Genomic DNA, 23568 nt, shown 5'->3' on the forward strand with positions numbered 1-23568 from the left:
GTGGAAGGGATAAATCACTGATAACTCCAAGCAATAAGCAACAGCGCGCACACACACACACACACACACACGCATACACACACCAGCAGCACTTTCTTGCCTGCTGATCTCCAAAAACAATCGCTCTGTTCCAGAAGAGCATTCCAGCTATTTTAAGGAACAGAGGGACGCAGCCTGCAGCCTGCAGCCTGCAGCCTGCATGTCTGTGCCGCTAATTAACAACAGCAACAGAGAGTTCAGCCGATAGATTAACGTTAAAAAGAAAATGAGTCATCAAAAGCAAAAAAAAAAAAAGCTTGGCCTCGCTTCCTATTATCCATTTTTTTGTTTGTGTTTTTGGAAGTTTCAACTTCGCACTGCTGCTAGTTCACTGAATGGCATTCGGCTCTTTCATTTGAGGTTCAGTTTGGTCCAGATGTTTGTGTTTTTTGAAGCAGAAAGCTTTAGAAATTCTGCAGATGTTGGTCAAGGACAGCACTTTTGTGAATGAGTGTGTGTGTGTGTGTGTGTGTGTGTGTGTGTGTGTGTGTGTGTGTGTGTGTGTGTGTGTGTGTGTGTGTGGATAGAACGGGATTTGATATTTTGCATTAGCTTTTAAGTGGACATCCTCCTGTTGGCGAGCACTGAGACGGGAAACAGCACCAGAACTACGACCCTGATTCCAAAAAGGCTGGGACGCTGTGTAAAACATAAATAATGTCCTTTATACAATCACATGTTCACAAAGTGGTGAACCTCGCTTCATCCTCGCTTGTGATAGACGAGCATTTCCAGGATGATACTCTCACCTGTTAGCAGCGAACCTTTAGCAGTTTACGTGTGGAATGATCCAAACTGGTGTTTTTGGAGCGTTCCACAGCTTTCCCAGTCTGTTGCTGCTTTGTACTGCTTTCAGTCGAGTATATGTCAAATGATGACATTTGGTTGTATTTATATTTTACGCAGTGTCCTTACTTTCCAGGAATCAGGGTTGTAAATGAAACATGCTGTGCCTGGTCTGGTTTTAAGAACAGGTAGCTGTGCTATAGTAACAGCTACCGGACAGATTAAAGCCTTATCTGTATCATCGAACAGGGAGAATTTATCCTAAACTTGTCTCTGGAAATGCAGCAGACTTGCCAGCTCTATCAGTCCCAACAGACCTGTCTTACGGCAGACATTTTTGACTTGCCGTCACAAGAAAGGCACAGGAGTAGCTGATAATAACAATGGCTACTTTCCAGATAGGTGTGTCTGTAAAACAGCACAGTTCATACCAGAGCCAAGGCCCTGGCACACCTTGGAACATACTAAAATTATAAGTTACACCTGCAGTTGGCAAGTCAGCATAATAGCCTCAACACAGGTCATGTGGCTGTTGTCAAACCTGTCTTGAATGACTCCTACTTACGCAGCTAATGGGCAGGGTGAAGCCCACAGTGTAGAGGACTGTGGAGGTGATTGTGCTGGGGTGGAAAGGGTACCTGATGCTGTCATCGTTACAGAAAAAGCCTCTCTGATAGGGGCGGACCTTACCCAGGTTAAAGGCTGCCAGAGGCAGACCTCCTGTGGACGGAGAGATCAGGAGGGAGAGGTCAAAGGGGAGAAAAGGCAGGGCTGAGAAAGTGAAGGTGCCAAAGCAAAGTGATGAGCTCTTCAAAACTGTCATCTTTCAGATAGAAGTGAATGTAGGGCTGTAAAAGTGCATAAAAATGGGCCAAATTAAGTATTTTAAATCTGAGAGGACAGAGGTGAGAGTGCCCGACCTTTCCAATTAAAGGGTAAGTCTGGATTTATTCTTAATGTTCCTCCTGTTATCAAATTCAATGAAAAGACCAAAACCAACAATGCACAAAACTCTTAAGATGTTGCACATCCCAAATATATAGTTGATTTTTTATTTAAAAAGGCTAAAGAATCCCCCTCAGCTGCTGGACACTGTTACTCCAAATAGCACACTTGGCATTTGGCATCATTTCCAGCTGTGAATCTGTCGCTGTATTGAGTATTTGCAGTCCTATGAGCACGACGTGCACGTGGTATTGACTCAACCCTATTTAATGCAACAGAGGAACAAGTCATCCAGCGCAGCACTGTGGCTCCTTGATGTGTTTTTAATAGCTTTTGGACAACAGTGGAGGTTCATGGCACATGGCTACGCCAGTTTTTAGGATCAATTCATTGTTGGTTTTGGTCTTTTAGTGAGATTTGTTCACAGTACGAAAAACAGCCTCAGAAAATGTGCATTACAGAGCTCAGACAGAAACTCTGCAGCATTGTGCGTTACAGAGTAAAGACAGCAACAGCAGTGACTTCATGACGCCAAAAAATGATGTTATTCTTGGACAGTTGTCCAGCAGCGAGGATTGAGAAGCTTTGTTGTTGGAGCACTGACTCACGTTGGTGTGAAAGGAGATGTGGACATAGCTAAGCACTCCCTATAGATAAAACGCCATAAAGATACGGATTATGTTAATGAGCCTTGACAGTTCAAAGTGTGACCGTAGTGCTGCTGTCATTTCTCTGGCTGTTTGGCCCATTTAGCCCATTGTATAGCGGAGAACAGGCGCAGTTGTCCGTCCATTCAAGCATAAAGTGAGGGTCTATTATTGAGCTGTAATGCACATTGACAAGACACGACACTGCACGAAGACACACCTCCACAAACGTCCTATAAACTTCTGTCTAGTAATTTTGTTCTGACTGCCATTTCCTCTGCCATTGACACCGTCAGCTGCACCATCCTGAGCTGACTGGCGACAACAGCTGGAAATGCCAGAAAGACACACACGAGCTGACGGCAAGACCCCCAACTGCAGCGAGCAGCCGTGTTATACTTTAACTTGCTCTCATACTAGATGACCTAGAAGTGTGGTACTGAGGGGCAAACACACAAACATGGACATTTAAACATAAGCGCATGCTGGCTCTTTTCCATTTAATCTTTTATCAAGACTCACTGGTAGCCTGCGCAGCAGGAAAAATTAAATCAGCTGCGTCAGCAACCTGGGACAACTATCCTCTCTCCTCACATATTATCCCCTTCAGAATACAGAAGACGTCCTCTCAGCTCTAAGACGTACGTCAAGCCGTGCCCTCATGAGCCGAACCTTGATAGTAAGTTTGTGTTTGGTCACATGCGGTCGTCTATGACCGTCGGAAAATGCCTCAGCCTGGAAACAGACTACCACAGATGTGTGGCCATAATCTAATAGTTGATGTCATTAGCAGAGTAATCAAGTTTGCATCAATCATCCAAACAGCACAGAGTTCGTACAGTCACACAGCTGCACTTGCAAAAAATATGCAAGATAAAATAAGTCTTGGCAGTTTAGCTACATTTTAAATTCCCTTTCACTCACGAGACAAACTGAATTTGCACATTCGCAGACTGTGACTTTAGAAGTAGGTAATTAACTTTTTTTTTTTAACATGAAGTATTTTTCCAAGCAGCATATATCTGTATGTATTAATCCTACAAGTAAATATGTCATTTTAATACACTGTAGACTGTGAGAGGCGAGCTACAACTTAATGATTCACAGAACTTATCAATCATTCATAATCAGATTTTAAAAGCAGTAAAGCTCCAGAGACAATGTCTGTCCCTCCACTGCAGAATGGAAACCACACAGCCCCTTGACCACCAATGCAATGAGTCATATATTCAAATGTGACTGAAAAACTGTCCCTACAATTTCAGATAAAGTTTAATGTCCCAAACAGCGGTTTCAGATGTAAGATAACGACTGGTAAAATTACCATTTCCATCTGATTACAGTTTCGGGGCGATGTGTGGCCTCACATGAGATGGTTTTAGACCCTCTGAGGGGGACACGTGTGGTTACATGAACCAGGAAACTCATGTGAGCTGTGTCAGTGCTGGTTAGTGCGTTTTTACACAGCCTGTAGCAGCGACGTTTATGACAGTTTTCAATCCATATGTTTGATTTAAACAAGCAGAAATAAGGCATATATGCAGCCTTAAACTGTGAATATTTGGGAGGAAGTACTAGAACTTTCAACTATGAAAGCACCCAATAAGGAAAGTACTTCAGTATAACTAACATAAAAATGATGATAGAACTTATAAGTGTTGTGATGCAGCTGTTGCATCATATCAGCATCATTATTAACCACTGGATGCCTGCAGGCATCTGAAACAACTGCAAAAACGTTGGAGACACTAATTTGCATACAATGGAAACAAAGAGCAGGTCATTCTTTGTGTATTAGAGGAAAACACAGCAGCAACCCCGCAGCCTACTTAGGAAGACATTAAACAGATATGACATAAACAAAACTGATTAATCAGTGGTACCATCAAAGGTTAAAATTAGTTTAACTCCAGTACAGTCTCAGTATATCACACTCGTGGGCTGCTGGACATTCACCACTCCCTTCACGTGATGGCGAGCTGTTAAATATCCGAACAGAGGGATTATATCAGATCACAAATCGGCTTATATCAATAACAGCAGCAACAAACAGCCCACAGCAGTCAGCAAAAAGACATTTAAATACATACCTAGAATAAGACAGGCTAGGTCGAGCAGGACAAAGGGGATTCCTCTTGTCTCGAACATGTTTGCTCTCGTCTGTCTCTGTCTCGAGTCCCTGGCTTGTGGCGCGTCCTCTCCTGTAATAAACACCAGGGGGATGCTCCTCCTTGGGACGTCGCTGCTGCTGCTGCTGCGGTTGTTTCCGATCGGGTGTGAGATCAAACACCCCCAACAGCTAATAGTACAAAATCACAATAAATCGTCGACGCCCTCGTGAGGAACACGCAGACCGCCCAGGCCGCAGGAGAGCGCACATCAAGAGAAGAAATAACGCGTCTTGCGCATGTTGTTGTTGTTTGGTGGCGGTGAACTGCAGCAGAGCCGACTACTCCACATGTCTCTCATGATGGTTTGTAGAGGTGTTAAAGAAAACAAACACTCACTGTCACGGAGGGCTACTCATTAGGACGGACACCTGTCCAGCTGGCCGACGCCTGTAACCGGTGTCGCGGCCGTTTGACGGAACACAAAGATCCACAAGCGCCCGCAGCTGCGGGCCTGGTGCTGCCTTAAAGTGCTACCGGAAATATCGGAAATATGAAGCTTAACCTGAATTACCCGCTCAGTGCGCAGTGAATCGCACCAAATCTAAACTTGTTTTTTTGTGTTAGCAGCGGGTTGTATCCTGGATTAGGAAAGAAACAGTTTGACATTTTGGAAAATGACTTATTCGCTTCCCTGCCGAGAGAGATGATTCATACGACACTATTGTCTGTTAGCTAATTCTAAGAAATAAAAGAAATAGCTAGGAGGCTAACGGTACAGTTAGCAGCCAGTTAGTTTATCTTTGCACAAAAAGACTGTCTCTGAGCATATATCAACACCGCTAAAGCTCACTAAATAACTAAGTAAATAAAATGATTGTATCACGTTGGACTTATCCGAAACTGAAGTTTAAAGACATTACAGTGTCATGGATGTCTATGTGCTGGACTACATGTCAAATAGGCCTAGTAACTTCCTGGTGCCTTGCTGTTACCCACAAGATTGTCAGGCAACCACCGGTGACTCCAGGAAGTGAATAAGCCTGGCCAAGAAATGGTCTGGCACATAATTGTCTGCAACACTGTTGCATGTTTTAATTAGTTATTATAGTTACTACCAGGCATAGCCAGCTGTTTCCCCCATTTCCAGACATTGTGCCAAGATAAGCTAAGCTAACTGGCTGGAGTGAGTTAGCGGTTAACATTGTTTTCAACCTAGGCAAACATTTTATCACTCAAAATGTAGACATGTGCTTTACACTGTAGTTGTTACTGCAATGGTTACCTTTGGAGGGGAGCATGGATGGCAGAGTTTTACCTGTGTGAACCTGTGCAGCATTTTTGTGGTCAATTATTGTAGCCTAGACCTCAGGAGTATGCGTATTTCTTCACAAGTACAACATGTCAGTAGTAAAACAAAACAAGTGCCGCCCAAATTGTGTCTCTTGTCAACTTCAAGGTATTTCTGGGTTGTCAGTTTTATGCCAGGGCTGCATTCCTTTTCAAATGTATCATGATGACTCATCTAGCCCAGTGAACTTCACGTCTGATTTGATCAACTCTGGCATGGCCTTTGCAATGAAAATTTATCATGCAGGGAATTACAAAAAGCCACTTTTTAAATAACCCCCAATGGCCATTTATCAAATAAGAAATTGGACTAAATGGAAGAAAACACCACTAATCTGTATGTAATTTATTGCCTCAGTATACTAATCATTGTACAGTCCATGTATATGTGTGTGTGTGTGTGTGTGTGTGTGTGTGTGTGTGTGTGTGTGTGTGTGTGTGTGTGTGTGTGTGTGTGTATGTCATTGCATGTGCACCTCAGGAAAAAGGAGGAAGGTAAGTCAGCACCGACCACAACTGACAGTTATAAGCTCACTGACCCCATCTAGTGCTTTGGAGGTTAAGCTACACTAATACCACATTAATGTAAGGATTTGGTTTCAATTGTTCATAATAAGAAGAGCCTGATAAAAAAAAATAATGTTTTTTATCAGTCTGTTTTAATACCCACTTGACAAGCAGAGCTTTTACAGGGAGGCCCCGAAGTGTTAAACACCATTCTCAGGCAATCATATAAATGGCTTTCTTTTAAATCCCAACTTACAGCTGCATAAGGCTTAGTAATTACAGCAGAAGACATAGGAAAACACATCATAACATAACATACACACAATGCACAAGTATGTTTTATTCAAGTCATTTACATGAAGTGAAAAAATAACTTGAAATGTACAGATATTAATTCAATGTACAAGGAATGCTTCAATGGCAAACAATAAAAACATATTTCAAAAAGTGCCTCTTTTAATATCTTTGGTCATTCACCTAAAGTACAGCTCGTTCTGAGTGACTGAAGAAGTGCTGGAGAGAGATTTATGGGAGACTATATTAAAACAAACATAAAGTAACCATCGAGGCAGTTATATCTCTACACCTACAGTATAACAGATCCAGTTTCTGTGACTGCTCAGCAATACATGTCACATTATCTCTTCATCAATGCACTCTGTGTGGATATTCCTGACAAGGCCTCACATGAGTCACATTTGATTGATGATTTGACAGAAACAAAATTATTAAGATCAATAGTCTCATTCTGACTCAAGTCAAGTCATCGTCAATGTCAGGACAGGGAACAGCATTACTGTCAGTCAGTCTGTTCTCCTTTATCCATTATGTGTCCACAAATTAGTTATGTGACGAACAACACAAATTCACCTACAGCATGTTTCAGCTTTTAAATTAAACATTTTAAAAATAAACATATATTTTGGGCATAAATACATATGTCTCATACTTAGAGGGCTTTTGAGAAAAAAAATTCATTTTACTGACACCTACATTTTCCCACAAATGCAAAAACAGTAGCTACATGTTTGATCAAAACTAAGCCATACAAAATATTAAACCATAAAAATGTTCATTTTCTGCTGCTTTAAATTAAATTTGACTGGACCTAAAAACTAAAAATGCAGTATCTTTACTTTGGCTCTGTAGTTACTGCATTCTGAGTGTGTTACTGCCAGTGTGTATTACTACCAGGCTGTACTTGTCATACAAAGAATGCTAACAGCTAAAGTAAGAGGGCTACATATGCGAAAGCTAGCTTGTGAGATAGCCGCGGTTATACTTATCTTAAATTAAAGCTTAGCTAAATTTTCCACCTTGTTGTTTTCTGTATCCAATGAACTGACATTTTGCTTATTCAGTTTGTTATCCACATCGTTAAACAAGACAACAATTGAATCTAATCATGATGGAGAAGGAAAAAACAGCTAAACTCTGACTAAAGCTAGCTAGCATAGCAGACGTTAGTAGCTTAACTGTCATCTTAGTTTTTTGGTTTTTTTTTTGACCCTATGGCAATTATTTTGGGGGTAAAATTACCAACCTAAAAAGGCATAAAATGAGATCATTACAAACTATCTTATCTGTTTTTCATTTTGCCATCCAGTCTGAAAACGTTCAACCCTTTTCTCTCGACTTGACTGCTTCTGTAGTCACTGCGTTCAGCATTTGTAGGACCGTGGAGATGCTGTCATTCACAGCATGTTTTTCTTTGACTCAGCACCATCAGTCTCACTTCACAAAAGAGGAGAATGGCCCAAACATAATACTGTCCAGGAAGCAACTGCAGCGGGAATCAGAATCCTAATAAATGGTGGCATTTACAAAAATAATAACATAAATAAAGTGAAGAGGATTACAGATCAATAATTTATAGAAACGCTATACAAGGCCATTCCAGGCTTCAAACAAGTCCTTCATTGTTTATTCACTAACATGTTGTTGACTTTTACTCCACTAGGTGGCTCTGTTTCCCTACATATAAAAACCTGTAGGTCGGTTCACAGGCCATCCTGAGGGGACAGCATTCAGGTTTCATTCACAGAAGGCACACAGTTCAGAGAGCTCAAACTTAGGTTGTGTGTTTTCTTTCTGAAAGGCCTTGCTGCAGTTACAGAGGATTTTACAAATGGACATTAAACTACAGGTAGATGTTTGCCACAGGAGACCATTCGGCTGATTAATGTCCAACAAACGTCCACTCCGTTTGTGAAGATGAATTCCTTAAGCTGTTCAGTTTTAATTCATCTTCATCCTGTGTTGTTCTTTCCAGAGCAACAAAGTGCACTGAGTCCTGGAAAAGTAAAAAGTCTTCACATTTTTTCATTACAAAAATAGTTTGACATTTTGGGAAATGTGCCTAGTCACTTTCATGCAGACCGTTAGATGAAAAGATTGATACCAATCTTATAAATGTACACTAAATATGGAGCCTGCAGACGGTTAGCCTAGCTTAGTATAAAGAGTGGAAACAAGCTCTGGCCAAAGGAGACGAAGTCTTTTTCCGTCTATTCTTTGACTATTTCAGACAGGAAATGAAGGCATTTCTTGCACTTAGCTTATTGTACAGTTAAGAGATACAGCATGTTTATTGGTGAGCTCTATAGGTGCAGTATTTGTCACCGTCACACAGAGCCAAGCTGGCCGATTCCCGGTTTCCACTCTTAATGTTAAGCTAAGTCAATCACCTGCTAGCTCCACATTTGGTGTACAGAGATGAGAGTGGTCTCAGCCTTCTAATCTATCCCCCGACAAAAAGGTGACCAAGCGATTTTCCTAAAATGTTGAACTATTCCTTTAAAATCTGATGCAGGTCAGATCAGTTGAATTCACCTGCGCTATTTCAACTGATTGCAGTCGTGGTGGTGATTGTATTTCAACCAGCTTTAAGACTTCAGGTCTTCTTGGGGTTTGAGTTCTGCTGTTGTTTCTGTTTGCGGAGGTGAGCTTCGATCTCATGCCTGAAGAACAGCATCCCCAGCTGGCCGTGCGAGGCCTCGTTCATGGCCTTGGACTGCATGCACATGCGGTACTGGTCCGGAGGGAGCTCATCAGCACAGTGTTTCTCATGCCACAGGTGGAACAAGCCTCGTGAAGGTGCTCGGACCACTAGGAGGTTGCTGTGGAGGTACTTTCTGTACAGGTGGACATCTTCGCCCCCCCAGCCTTTGATGTCAATGTCAAAACCTCCTGGAGATGAGAGAGCAGAAGGGGGATGTCGTATAATATAAAACTTCATTATACCATCAGGGTGGGTTGTTATGTAAAAGAACCTTTTGATATGCAAACATTTCTAAGTAATTACTGTTTTCAGTGCTGCGTTCACTACCTCTTAAAGGAGTGCTGATTATGAATCCTCATTAGAGTCTACAGCATGTGATCATAATCAGTTTTCTCTCCTCACTGCCTGATTTCTTGTTTCGTGAGGACATGCTGGACTGTTTTGGACCAGGCGTGTTTAAACCAACATGTTCAGACTTAACTGAGCTGAACTACTCCTGCATGGTTTTCCTCACACATTGTGTCTCTCTGCAGTTTTATTTAGATCATTCTTTTTGTCTCCCTTTTTAAACTCATGCTCCATGGCTCCAGGGCTAAACAGAGATAAGACAGGAATTTGAACCCAACAGATAAATTGTTCATTTGTTTGCGTGTATGCACTCGTGGCCTAAATAACAGCCTGAATTGTAATTTCTGAAGAACAAAAAACTGCACAACTTAATCATCCTTGTACAGGAATAGTTTGAGATTTTGGGGACACACACTTATTCCCTTTCTCATGAAGCGTTAGACAAGATTATTGATATGTCAGTATGATAAATTTGCAGCCAGAAGCTAGTTATCTTAGTTTAGCATAAAGGCTGGAAACAGAGGCAAACAGCCAGCCTCCTACCTCTAAAACTTCTTAATTAACACGTTATAGCTTGACTGATTGATCAATACAAAAACCAACATGCCAACCTGATAATTTGTGGATTTACAGGAAGTCGCTGCGCAAGAAGTGGTCTCACATAACCTCCTGCCAGACTATAATTTGGCTTTGTCACTTCATTGTAAACAGATGTTGTTTTGCTGAAATGATGATGTTTTTCTTGGTAGGACAGTCTCGACATATGCCATGATAATCAGTGAGCTTCAGAGGTATCGCTGGGTGGTTTTTGTCTTTGGAGGGAGCCAGGCTAGCTGCTTCCCCCATTTCCAACAATGTACTTGCAACTTGTAACTCGGAAATACATTGATGTAGAGACCTCATTTATAATATAGCCGAGTAAAAAGAAAAAACATAGACAAAAGATCCTAAACATCTAGAAACACAAATAGGTAGCTTTGCTAAAATGGTCATAAAAAGTAAAAAACAATAAAAACCAAATCAATAAAATAATAAAACCTCAAGAATAAATAAGTCACTTAAAACTCAAAGCAGCTGAATCAACTAAAACGGGAACAGCTGGAAGTGAAATAAGACGACATTAAAAATTGAAATTACCCTCAGGATAAAAATGAGGCAAGCCTTTGATTGTTCTGCATGTTATTCCAGGTTGCAGGTGCACAATGCAGAAAAACAGGATTTTCCAAGGTCAGTGAAAGCAGCTGCCAACGTAATCCAATTATTTGAGAATGTTTGATAAGGGCCCACATTAAAAGACAGCAGTGTAAGGGGGTAAAAACCAGTGAGGGCCTTATAAATAAATAAAACCCAGCGTCTATCACACCTTACATAGAGAGGGGGCCACCCAACCTTAGCATACAGCTGACAATGATGAGTATTGTATTTATCACCAGTCATAAATCTTTGTGCAGAGTGATATAACCCTTGGCAAGAAAGTGAATAAGTGCGTTTCCCAAAAATGTCAAAGTTTTCTTTTAAAACAGATTTCTGGCCGTATTGGAGCCTTGTTTGTCATTTCAGTACTTAAGTGCGAGCATTTGTATGCTCGTGTGTGTGTCTGGGCCCTGAACAATAAACCACTTGGAATTTCACTGCAGCCTTTAATTGATTTCACTTTGGAGAGAAACTAAATTGATGTAAATCTGTCTTGAGAGCCAATATCCCTCACCTAATATACAAACGGCGAGTACAAGGGGCTATGAGATATGCTAATACATGCTGCCCCTCGGAGCTGTTTCATGCAGAGTAATGTAATAAAATCTCCTCCCAGTTAAGAACAGTAATGTAATATTGAACCACTTGTGTTCTGATGGTTTTCATATCCATTAAGCGATGGCACCATTCACGCGGCAGGGCGCATATTTTGGTGACCATCCAGGAAAGCCATTTTTACCCTGCCTTATGTAACGCCTCTGCGCAGATAATCAACCCCCATGAGCAACTGTTTAGAAATTCCTGCACTGCTAAGATGCCGTGATAGGCATCTCTGCGATGAGCGTTGTGTTGCGAATGCTGCCTTTTTTCATATTTACCTATGTTTATGAAGTCCGACCTGTACTGGCAGGTCATGCCGAAACCAAAATCCCTCCAGAACCCCGTGTCTTTCTTGATCGCCTGCAGAGAAAACAACTGAAAGTCTCATATCAGCTCAACACACACGGGAGCCACTTCAGCAGGTGCATGCTTCTGTGGATTTGTACACACAGCAGCTGGAGAGCGGCATATTTCTAAACCTCCCAGCAATGCGGCACAGCACTGAGTGGGATATTTTCCACAAGTGGCTCACAGAGTGTTTGAAAAAAGGAAGGGGAGAGGAAAGATTTGATTGGTGTGCGTTACCAGCTGTTGCTCCACAGGTGGGATGTGTTCAGGACTTCCATAGATCAGAGTGGGGTTGTATTGGCTGAATAGCACCGGGTAGAACACCTTTTTACCTGAGAGGGAGCGAGACAGCGCTGTCAGACGACTCGGCAACAGATATCCGCGATGTATTTATGACCAGTCAAAACATTAGCTCAACATCAAGTCTCGCCATCGCGTGCGTGTCTCTCACCGGGCTGCGTGTTGAGTCGGCAGGTGTTGAGGAAGTCAGCGGTGAAGTAGATGTCCACGTCGCAGAAGAAAAGCAGCACGTTGCCTCCCTTCCAGGCTCGGGCCCCGACGTCCAGACCCCGTCCCCGAGAAAACTCCTCGTCCAGCTGCAGCAGAGTGTAGTTCTTAAAATTAACTTCCCTGCAGAGACACAGAGACAGAGAGAATTCATTCAAGACAAAAAGAGATTAGTCAAACTCTCCTTGGAGAACTGCAAAGACTTGTCTTAAAGCAAAGCATAATTTGACGCAGAATCATAAAGACATTTTCATTTTTTTTTTACATAGTATAAGAAACTTTTTTCCCATTCCTCTCTATCTATTTCATTTTCTTTTTATTGTGCTGTTGCCTGTTTTAGTGTTTTATTGTGCGCTCTTAAATGTTCTTCTCGAGCATTTCTTTGACTTATGTAAAGTGAATTGCCCCTGTGTTAGAAAGATGTGACACAAATAAACTTGCCTTGCCCATACACTTTGGCAACATGTTTTTCATTAAAACACTGTGCCAATGGCTTAATTTAATTGAATTGAAAAACAGAGGGAGGAAGAGAGAGAAAGAGAGAGACGAACTGAAACAAAATTGCTGTTGAACAGAAAGACACAGACGAAAGCAGAAGATGATGATTGATGATTTGCACAGTGGACAGACGCTCCAGGGCCTCAGATTCACTCTGTTAGTTTGTGGTTATTAGTTATTCGTTAGTTTGCACCATTAAATTACACTAGAATGTAAAATGAAATGATGAAATAAATATTGCTATTTTTACTTGTGTAATGACTTGAATACTTCTTCCCTCGCTGGTTTTTGGTAATTTGATTTCACAGAATCAAATGAAATAATAAAGCTACTTTGGCCCGGGGCCTCTTTACAAGCCAGGACCTCAAGATTAAGGAAAAGGGCAGGAGCCAGCTTGTGATGGAAAAAGCCTTCAGGGCTTAACTTGAGTGGCACGCTGGAACAGTGGTAACACTGTCGCATCACAGCTACAAGGTCCTGGGTTCGATTCCTGCCTGGGGCTGTGGCCGCTGGGGGAGTGTCCTCCACCATGCCTTCGGTGCCTGCTGCCCTTTATCTCGAGGAAAGGGGCCTTTCTGTGTGGAGTTTGCATGTTCTCCCCGTGTTCACCTGGGGTATCCTCCATAAACAACCCCCCCCCCCATTAAAAACATGCAAGAAGATCACCACCTGACCAGTGGTGACAAGAAGAAACTGGGCCCCCGGGCACCGCTGTCGGCTGGCAGCCCACCGCTCCTGGTCTGCCACGGAGGAAGGACTGACCAGGAGGGGTTAAATGCGGAAAAAACAATTTCACAGAAGCATGGCGTGTGCATGTTGTGTCGTTGTGATCAATAAAGTATGTTTTAGTCTTAAAAGTAGCAATAGTAAAGTTTAGAAATATTCTAAGTCCTACATTTGAATCTTTGAAAAGTTTAAGTATAGGTGCCAAATGTAAAAGCACTCATCAAAATAGAACAATCCTTGCCTTGAAATGTAGTAGAAGTGTAAAGGAGCATAAAATGGAAATACTCCAGTAAAGTACAAGTACCTCAAGATTGTACTTATGTACAGTGCTTGAGTGAACGTACTGAGTTACATTCCACTTGTATCACAAAGTAAAACAATACGGCACAGATGGGGTGAATATTTTCTCAGAACTGGAGTATTGGTTGGTTTCTAGGACTCCAGGCAAAAATATAATGAGGCTGCCATGCCCTGTACTGTATCTAATGGGTACTTAAATGCAACACAGCGGGAGGAACCAGAGGGTCAATAGGACCCACAGTACAATATTGCTTCTCCTCGTTGGTCTGTTTTCTGTCTTTTATGCCTTTAATATTTTCCATCCAAAGATTACAACATAATGACCTCACAAATCTTCCTCCAGAAGTTCACATGAGAACAGCGTTTCGCAAACTGACTTCATCTCCCAGCTCTCGGTCTCCTCTCTCTCAGATTCTGGATACGACACAAACAAACTTGCGACCGAATATTAACTGCAAACGACAAAAAGGCCTGAAGTTTTCCGAGGAAGCGGCGAGAGTAAAGAGGCACAGCTGGATCCAGATGTGCACAGCTGTGGCGTTCTGCTTAACCACAACAATTCACGCTGTTAGTGACTAATCCTTTTCTCATGCATGCACATACACAAAGTCACACATGCTCGTCTGAGGCAGAACAAACAGGATCTGACCTCCTTCATTCATGTGATGGAGGGTGACGTAAAGGGAGAGAGCAGGTAGACAGGCGCAGACATACACGCAGCTTTGTGAGAGGAAACCAGGATCACCAGAGCAGACATGGTCATTTTGTTTTTGCCAGAGGCCGCTTGAATCATGCTTCCCACATTTCCATCTAACTGCTGTGTGTGCGCGAGTGTGGACATCTGTGCATAATGTGTATCCGCATATTTATTCATGTTTGTTACTGTGTACAAGCCTTTGTCCATCCTTTCAGCTTCTCCCACAAACAAGACATAATAAAATCTTTTAATCCTGGCCAGAGCGGCTGTAAATCCCAGAGAAACATAAACAAGGCGCCACTTAAAGGGTCCTATTTGTTTGTCGGGACTAACGACTTCAGTGGGCCAGCAATGTTGAGAAAGAAGTAAAACATCGGGAACAATTACAAAACGTCCTTAGGTACCTATCCACGCGTGTTTATGTGCTGTCAGTCAACAGGCCCACACAGTTCAGTCTCCACGTCTGTCCACAGTTCATGAATCCAAACAGAGTCGATCTGTTTCGCACTCCACTCAGAGTCCCCGGAGAGGCTGACCCACTCGCTGGCACCAAACCGTCCACAGATGGAAGCGACGGAGCACAATAGCTCTGTCTGTCTCAAACAATGTTAATGCAATAGCAGATTCACATGTTGATTCAGTCTCAGCTTTAATGGGGCGGGAAGCTCATTTGTCTGAGATGAAAACTGTCAGCTTTAAAGAGGAGGGAAGAAGCCAGTGCATTACTTATTTCTTGCAATTTCTTGCAATAAACCCACCGAACTTTGTTGATAATTTGGCTTTTTGGGGAATATGTTGATTAGGTTTCTTTCTGAGAGTTAGATAAGAAGATCGATCATGTCTCTACGCTAAATGTGAACCTATAGTTAGCAGCCACTTAGCATAGCAGAAGAGCTAGAAATGAGAAAACAGCTGGGCTCGCTCTGTCCAGAGGTCAAGAATCCACCTGCCAGCATCTCTGAGGTCATTTTTACATCTAGTTACCTTTGCACAGAGCCTGGCAAGCTCTTTCCCCCTGTTTCCAGTCTTCAAGCTAAGCTAAGCTAAGCTAAGCTACAGGGATGAGTCAAGTAAGCATGGTTCCCAACATGTCCAGTCATTTCTTTCCCAATTTTCTGAGAGCTGATTTCTGTAATATTTCAACATTTGCATGCCACCGTCTGAGATTGGGCCCTCAGCAATGAACCGCCTTACATTTCACTGCAGCCTCTAAATGATTTCACTTTGGAGGGAAACTAAATTGATGTAAATCTGTCTTGAGAGCCAATATTCTTCACCTAACATACAGATGGAGAGGACGTGAGGCTGTGAGGATACATGCTGCTGCTGCTGCTGCTGCTGCTGCTTCTTAAGAGCTTGGCTCAATCCAAAGGTAAAAAAATCTGCCTACCAGCTCATGCTGCTTTTACGTTTCAGTTTTTGAGCATGTTAAACAAACAAGACACTGAATAACACCTTCTTTTGTGAGCTTTAAGTGTGCTTATAGGTGTATTTTGTTAACTTTGGATAAAAGACGCAGGCTATGTTTTCCCTGCCTGTTTGCAGTCCCCATGCTCCAATAAGCTAACTGTCTCCTGGCAGTAGCTTCATATAAAGCATACAGATATGTGAATCTCCTGCAATCATTTGCTAATTCAGCTGTGCATATTTGCAGTGCGTTTTAAGAGTTATAAATAATTCATCTGTAGTTTTATGGTAGTGATACTTTCCTTATTATTTAGGGGAAAATATAGTTGAGCCAACGTCGATCTGCAACTCTTACTCATCCTGGTGAGTGCATGCTGTTTGTGCCGGCCTGAAAATAACTCTGTCCCCACTAACCTATTTTCTATGCTTCTGAAAAACAAGCCCAAAAATACAAACACAGACACTATTATTGTGTGTCAAGTGGAAAAGTCCACTTAAGCCCCCAGTATCCTCGTTTTCTAAATTACTTTTTATATTGTGCTCTTTTTCTTCCCTCTTCCCCTCAGGCATCAGCACCCTTATTACGGCCAAAAATAGTCGATTTGTTTACTGTAGGCGTGATGGCTGGTACCTAGTATAGGCTAAATTGTTGAAACTGTGTCAGCGAGAGAAGCCCTTAAAGAGCTGTCATGTTGCGTCTCAGCAGCAGGCCTGATCCTGTTAGTTCTGCTCAGGACAAGGAGGGGAGGACCGGATTTTCTCTTCGTGTCTCTTTTCTTTCTCGGTGAATCCGTGCCTCTGTGTAACCATTTGTACGTATTTGCTTGTGTGTGGTTGCAGCTTGAGGACTGACTGCAAACACGGTGCTTAATGAATGTGTGCGTACGTGGTCGTATCCAGTGAAGCAGTCTGGCTTTTTAGCCATGCTAGCAGCACTGCTCTTGGGATGGAAATGTTGGTCAGTTGATTGGTCCAGACAGAAACATCTCAACAACTTTTGGATGGACTGCCACAACATTTTTGTACAAACGTTCATTTTCCCAAGTGTATACCTGACTTTGGTGATGCCCTGACTTTTTATATAACGGCAGCAGAAGTGTAACATCAGCTTCAAAGTCCATTTATCTGGTCTATGATAATAAACAACATTTATGATTATACGAATAAGCAGAACTTGTTATATGTTGCGTGATGTTGCTAACCATGTCCTGCCACTTCTCGCTTGTTGCAGTGTCAACGCTCACAAGCTAGCATGTAGCTCGCTTATTAGCAACCACTGAGTAAATAAGCAACCTGCACTTTCTCCCACAATTTATGCAACACTGTGCAAATCAACACTTGAATCAGTAATCCTGGAGGCCGGCAACATAGAAAAGGGAAATCCCAGAACGTTCAACAGAAACCTCCTCCACAGACGCTCACTCGCTTCCTGTCCCACCACTACATCATTTTGGCACTGCAGTGCAAATTTTGCTCTTATAGCCTTGCATAATAGTACACATTTTCAACCTTTTTGAAAAGCTTTTCCACATCATGGGTCTGTCTTGCGTCACCTGAAATCCAACAATTCATTGCAAAGGGGCTTGCTCTTACCTCATACAAACAAATCAGGCAAACGAGTTGTGCTACCTTCTGCGGGTCTTTACCACAGGTCTTCTTCAGGCCTCATAAATACAATACTTCAACATCTCTCCGTGTTTTCCGATGCAGCAACGCCAGCTGTTCGCTCTCTTCGACCTGGGACTTTTAATTGCCTCCAATAACTTTCAAACAACAGATTTTTCCTGCTTGTCTGTCACCCGTCTGGTGTTCACACGGCAGGGCCTGGTGCATCCTCTCAGGGCCATTGTGCAGAAGCAAAAAGTCTGTGCATGTAATGGAAAGGTAAGTGCAAGCTATAAAAAATGTAGACTTGTTGCGATCACTCAGGCACAGGCCTCAGGCAAGAACATGACTTATCAACAGTCAGTAATTTACAGAATGGGCCCGTCTTGGCAGTCTGTAAAGACACGAGCTCTCTTTAAAATTAATATTGGACAGCTCTTGAAACTCCTCAGTGATTTGTTGATCGTTTCATCCACTCATAATCTTCTCTCAGTCACTTTCTGGTTGACATTATCCTCTCACTTTCTGGGAGCTGTCAGAGGCTCATCAGAGAGCTGTTGACCCACAATAACATGAAAGGCTTATTGGAAAGAGAAAGACGAGGTAAGAGTCGTAGCTGAAGCGGTGACAGAATGATCTCATCTTTTGTTTCTCTGCCTGTCCAAATTTCTGATCCCTCTCTTTCATCTCGATGTGCTTCTTCCTTTGATATCCTTGTTGATGCTCTCCTTCCATCCTCGGAAAGTCTTTTTTCCGACTGAGCTTTGCTCTCCCATCTTATCATCACACCTCTCCTCTAACTTCCGTTTCTCGCTGTTTTTCCCCTCAGTCATCACCTCTCCCCTGCGGCTGAAGCACAGTACTTATTCATATGTATCGACTGGTATCTCTGAACAACAGATCACTCGTTCTCCCCGCTTTACACACAGTCTCCCTCCTTCTCCTTTTCTCGGATCTCTTTCTCTTTATCCCATGTTGTTCTGAATCATTATTCTTCAGCATGTAAGGCTCAGAAACGTACATGCCCCCCCGATGGTTTGAGCCTGAGTTCAGGCTTTGAAGTATGGATGTGTAAGCGTTATACTTGAAAGTTCAGCAGCTGATTCTATCTATTTTAAACGATATCCCTGGTGTCTGACAGAACGCTTGAAGACTGGGCTCTGATTTTCTGGAGCATTGCTTTCTATCTCCTAAATTCTGCTTGTTTTAGCCTGTTAGAGTAGAACTGGTTTGGCTTTTGATATATGCACCTAAATAATTAGCACCTACAATAAAAACTAAAGCATTTTTTATCCTGATTTAATCCCTGAAGACAAATGGGTAGGCGTTAGAAAGCTGGTTACATTCATGGGAAAACTGCCCATATTGGCTGCTGATAGTTGAATAAATGTCTCCTTTAGAGGAATCTGAGCAGGGACACGGTGCTGCTAAAGAGCAGGGAGTGTGAGTGCATGTGATTTCACAAGAAAAAAGGACAAACAGCTAAAGGAGCAGACACAAATCAAACCACTTTCTAGAGGTGAATTTAATTTGTAGGAAGGGCAGCGTGGAATCAGATCAGCCACTAATGATGCCATCACTGCTGGGAACAGATATTGACTTGTTTGTGGTGAGGGTATGTGTGTGTGTGTCTGTGCATGTGTGTGTGTGTGTGTGTGTGTGTGTGTGTGTGTGTGTGTGTGTGTGTGTGTGTGTGTGTGTGTGTGTGTGTGTGTGTGTGTGTGTGTGTGTGTGTGTGAGAGACTGTTTCTTTGTGTGAACACCAATCTGAGTTTTACACCTTCATAATGAGGATGTTTTGGCTCTTCTTTTATAGTTTGGGCTTGATTTTTAGGGTTAATGTTGCACTCAGGACTATTTTATCTATTTTAATAAAATAAGCATGTTAGTATTTGAATGCACGGGCACAAAATCAGTCAATTACTGCGACAGATTAGTTGGTCGATAAGAGACAATTGTGATAACTGATTAATTCTAAGCCACTTATCAAATAAAATTAACCAAGATTGGTTCAATACAACTTCATGATTGGGAGGATTGTCCTGTGCTTGGTTTTCAGCCATGCTAGTAGCATAACAGGGAAGACAATGTCAGTCAGTCAGTCAGTCAGTCAGTCAGTCAGTCAGTCAGTCAGTCAGTCAGTCCGGTGGTCCACCACTTTGAGTCATACTGCATTTCTCAAAAACTATTGGCTGGACTGCCATTCATGATCCCCAGAGGATGGATCCTAATGACTATGCTGCTCGACTTCCTCATGTCCCAACGTAACATAACGTATTTTAACATCTACAAGATGAATAGGCACAACATTTTACGGGCATTGATGTTCCCTAGAAGATGAAGTCGTAACTGGTCATAACCCAATATTTGGGTTTTTGACTACACACAACTAATGTGACTCCCATTAGCCTCAGCTGGAGTTTGCTTTGTGTTTGGTACCATCCATCCATCCATTTTCTATACCACGTATCCCTTTCGGGGTTGCGGGGGGTGCTGGAGGGGGCTGTCAACGGGCGAGAGGCGGGGTACACCCTGGACCGGTCACCAGTCAATCGCAGGGCACAAACACACAACCATTCACACTCACACTCACACCTAGGGGCAATTTTACAGTCATCAATTAACCTAATGAGCATGTTTTTGGTCTGTGGGAGGAAGTGCCCGGAGAAAACCCACGCATGCACGGGAAGAACATGCAAACTTCACACAGAAAGGCCCGACCCGGGAATAGAACCGGCGACCTTGTTGCTGTGAGGCACGCGCACTACCTGCTGCCCCACCGTGCAGCCCCTGTTTGGTACCAATTAGTGCTAACACGCTAAATTGCGAAACTACGATGGTGAACATCATACGTGCTAAACGTCAGCATGTTATAATTGCCATTGTGAGCATGTTAGCGCTCTAACGTTAGCATTAGCTCAAAGCATCGCTGTGGCTAAGGACCGGGTGACGCTCGAAAAGCCCCAGATTCACAGGCTGTCTCTCCTGGAAGGTATTTACAGTGCTGCGCTTGTTTGAACAAATGAAATGCGACAGAAATAACTGCGTAAAGACTGGGGAAAAAGGGCGAGAGAGAAGTTCAAACCCCGCCAACTGTCTCAACTTAACACACCTGGACCATCGCTGCTTTCATTATTTTATAAACTAAAACAGATAACTCGCTGAAGAAAACAATCCTCAGTTCCAGCCCAATTGCACATGAATGCATGAACGCATCTCCCTCAGTGAGCCCTTATGCAGTCTGTGATCGCGTCTCTGTGCGCGTCCCGTATGTGTGTGTCTGCCTCCAAGATAATGAAAGCACAGGTAGTTATCTTCCAATGATGATTTCCATTCATTTCAACTACAGTCTGAAAACCAGATAAAAGAAAAGGAAAGTACGGAGTTGATTACAGGCGCTGATTCACACCCAGATAAGCCGCTACAAAACTGATGAATGCATTGTTCGGCTGTGAGAAGAATACAAAAAGCCTGAAAGAGTTCAAGGCAGAACTGCTGCTCAGGGAGAAAAATTACAGTGAACTTCATCCAGCAGTCTCCTTTCACTGGCTGTACCTCCACTTACTTCTGCTCCAACTGTTTCTCATTCAGTGTGTTTCTCTTACAACCCTCACTCACTCCCTGAAGAATTCTCGCACACTAAAATCGATATGATTTCGGGTTTGCTGTATGCTTCTGTGTTCTGCGTTCACGGGTCCCGATTTCGCCTTCTTTCCGCTTCACGTGACGCTTCAGTTTAAGTGTTTAATGCTGCTTTTTTATCTTCACAGTTCCCCCTTTGCGACAGCAGCAGGCAGAGACACAGAGGGACAAAGAGACGCTGTGTGATACTAGACGTCCGACTGATTCAAGGCCACACAAAAACCTTCGGGGCTGGGAATCGACAAGCATCACCATAGCAACCCCCTCGGGGGATCTGCGGCTCAGTCCACAGTGGATCTGACTTCAGCCGGCGGGGATCATCTCCAGAGGTGTGGGTGCCGCCGAGGTCCATGCGAGAGGTTTCGAGTGAGTCAGGGATGATCACAGGTCTGTTGTAATTTATCTGTGTTGGCTGGTAGCTCTCAGCTCCTCAGCGTGGGTGGCGCACTGCTCCATTATTCATCAGACAGATGACTGGCTGTGGCAGGACGCCGAGCCAGGAGGTGTGCGTGTTTTGTGTGTGTGTGTGTCGTGAGAGAGACAGATTACAAAACCTGAAGAAGAGAGGTTTCTCGTGTATGTGTGGAAAAAATATTTTTTCAGCGTCTGCTCCCCAGAGCGGGAGCAGGACTGCGGCAGCGTTCATTTCATTACATAAATCGCACTCCACATCGTGGCCTCTGATCCGAAGATCAGATCTCGGCCGCGCTGGCTGTTGCGACCCACCTGGATGTGTTCTCCAGAGTGCTGCGGACCTCGCTCATCTGCTCCTTCCCAAAATACACCACCGTCAGATGGACCCGGCCGTCCTGACGCACGCAGACTTCCCTGAACGTGCACACAAACACACAGAGGAAGGAGACGTTATGCATGAAAGTGCTCTAAAACTGAGCAGGGTTGAATTACAGGAAGGAAGAGCTCTGTGGTCAAATTAGGGTTTTTAAAATGAAGGCCTTCTTTTATGCTTTCAAATGCTGAAAAGATTAGTCCAACAACAACTCAGATAATTTATAGCTTAATTGCTTAAATCACTCATCAGGCATTTGCTGGTTTCAGCTTGTGTGCTGATTTACTGCCTTTCACCGTAGACTTGATCCTTTGGTTTTGGGCTGGGCATGCAGCAAAAGACTTCATCTTCAGACCTGGGAGACTGTAATGTTCTTTAGTCACTGTTTCGTGACAACTTTAGATTAAGGATGAACTAATAAATAAAATAATAATAACCAGCAATTTAACTGGTAATGAAAACAATCTTTATTCTGACTCCGTGTTAAAGCACAGGGGGAGATTGTTCGCGCGTCAAAGGAGAGACCAGGTGGGAGATGCCTGCAGGCACTTTGATGGAGACACGTCAAATGTATCACACACACGGTGAAGATCACTCAACCCGTCTTCCAGCACACACAGGTTTGTCTAAATTCTCCCCAGAAGCACACAGAGGGAAATGCCTCATAAAACACAGCTTGATGAGAACAAGATGCTTAAAAATGACTAAATACGTGCAGACGACACTGAATAATCCGATTTTTACTGGATTTACAGATGCTGCTGTGTTAAGGGCTCTCTGTAAATGCTGGCATCTGATGACGCATTCTTCATTTTGTCACTTGGACCACGAAGTAGAAAAAAAAAAAGTTATAATTATTTGACTGTGTAGTAAGAGCAGCATTTCCTTTTTGAGCTGCTCCAGAGAGCCTGTCTGCGAATGTTCGCAGTTTGTTTGTGTTTGTCTGAATTCACATTTTATCTCCATATTCTGCACTTGGGAAACATATCACAGTGCATCACAAATGATGTTATTTTCCAGGCTAAAAGTGAATAAAGGATATTTCAGAAATACTCAGTAACTCACGTTATCACACCCTAAACACACACACAATTTCTCCTGGCACACCTTTAATATGGATGAGGGTAAAGTGTTTGCTCAGCAAACTCGCCCAGTCTTTCAAGTAAGTACACTTCTTGCCATGCTGTATATCAACTGCTGCTGGTCTGCTGGTCTGCCCAGGGGGGGCATTTTAATGGGCTGCAACACTGCTACTAAGCAGGATTTACCATGTAAAAAGAGCTGTGATAAGCAGCAGCGGCAGCACAATAAATCACAGACATTAAGGAGGATGTTTCCTCAGCTGACGGTGACGGACTGAGCTGAAACAAGCTCGTTTTGCTGTTGGATGACGAGGTTTGACTGCCCTTCATACTTTGTCTCTATCAACAATGGTTTTATCACATGCACACATTAGCCTGGATCTATTTGTGCTATAATGTAGTATATTCGACATGCTTATTAGCTACATGCATCACAAATATGTA

At 42.9% G+C, this 23568-nt stretch overlaps 2 protein-coding genes across 3 annotated transcripts in view; both read right to left on the minus strand.

Annotated features, from left to right (window-relative positions):
* The window catches only part of plpp1a (phospholipid phosphatase 1a), a 13495-nt gene extending 8426 nt beyond the window's left edge, over positions 1-5069 (minus strand). The window contains exons 1-2 of one of the 2 annotated variants that reach the window (XM_070989750.1): positions 4508-5050; positions 1391-1545 (exon numbers count right to left, since the gene is read on the minus strand). In XM_070989750.1, the coding sequence (XP_070845851.1) occupies positions 1391-1545; positions 4508-4565 (213 nt within the window). In that variant the 5' untranslated portion in view covers positions 4566-5050. Of the gene's footprint in view, positions 1-1390; positions 1546-4507 lie in introns of both variants that reach the window. The other variant, XM_070989751.1, reaches the window with a different exon arrangement.
* A 1627-nt stretch (positions 5070-6696) lies between these two features.
* csgalnact1a (chondroitin sulfate N-acetylgalactosaminyltransferase 1a) overlaps positions 6697-23568 on the minus strand; it is a 33444-nt gene continuing 16572 nt past the window's right edge. The window contains exons 4-8 of the mRNA XM_070989174.1: positions 21982-22083; positions 12325-12503; positions 12111-12205; positions 11804-11885; positions 6697-9571 (exon numbers count right to left, since the gene is read on the minus strand). Coding sequence (XP_070845275.1) covers positions 9276-9571; positions 11804-11885; positions 12111-12205; positions 12325-12503; positions 21982-22083 — 754 coding nt within the window. The 3' untranslated portion in view covers positions 6697-9275. The remainder of the gene's footprint in view (positions 9572-11803; positions 11886-12110; positions 12206-12324; positions 12504-21981; positions 22084-23568) is intronic.

This window comes from Chaetodon trifascialis, chromosome 20 (assembly GCF_039877785.1).
Source record: "Chaetodon trifascialis isolate fChaTrf1 chromosome 20, fChaTrf1.hap1, whole genome shotgun sequence".
Lineage (NCBI taxonomy): Eukaryota > Metazoa > Chordata > Actinopteri > Chaetodontiformes > Chaetodontidae > Chaetodon > Chaetodon trifascialis.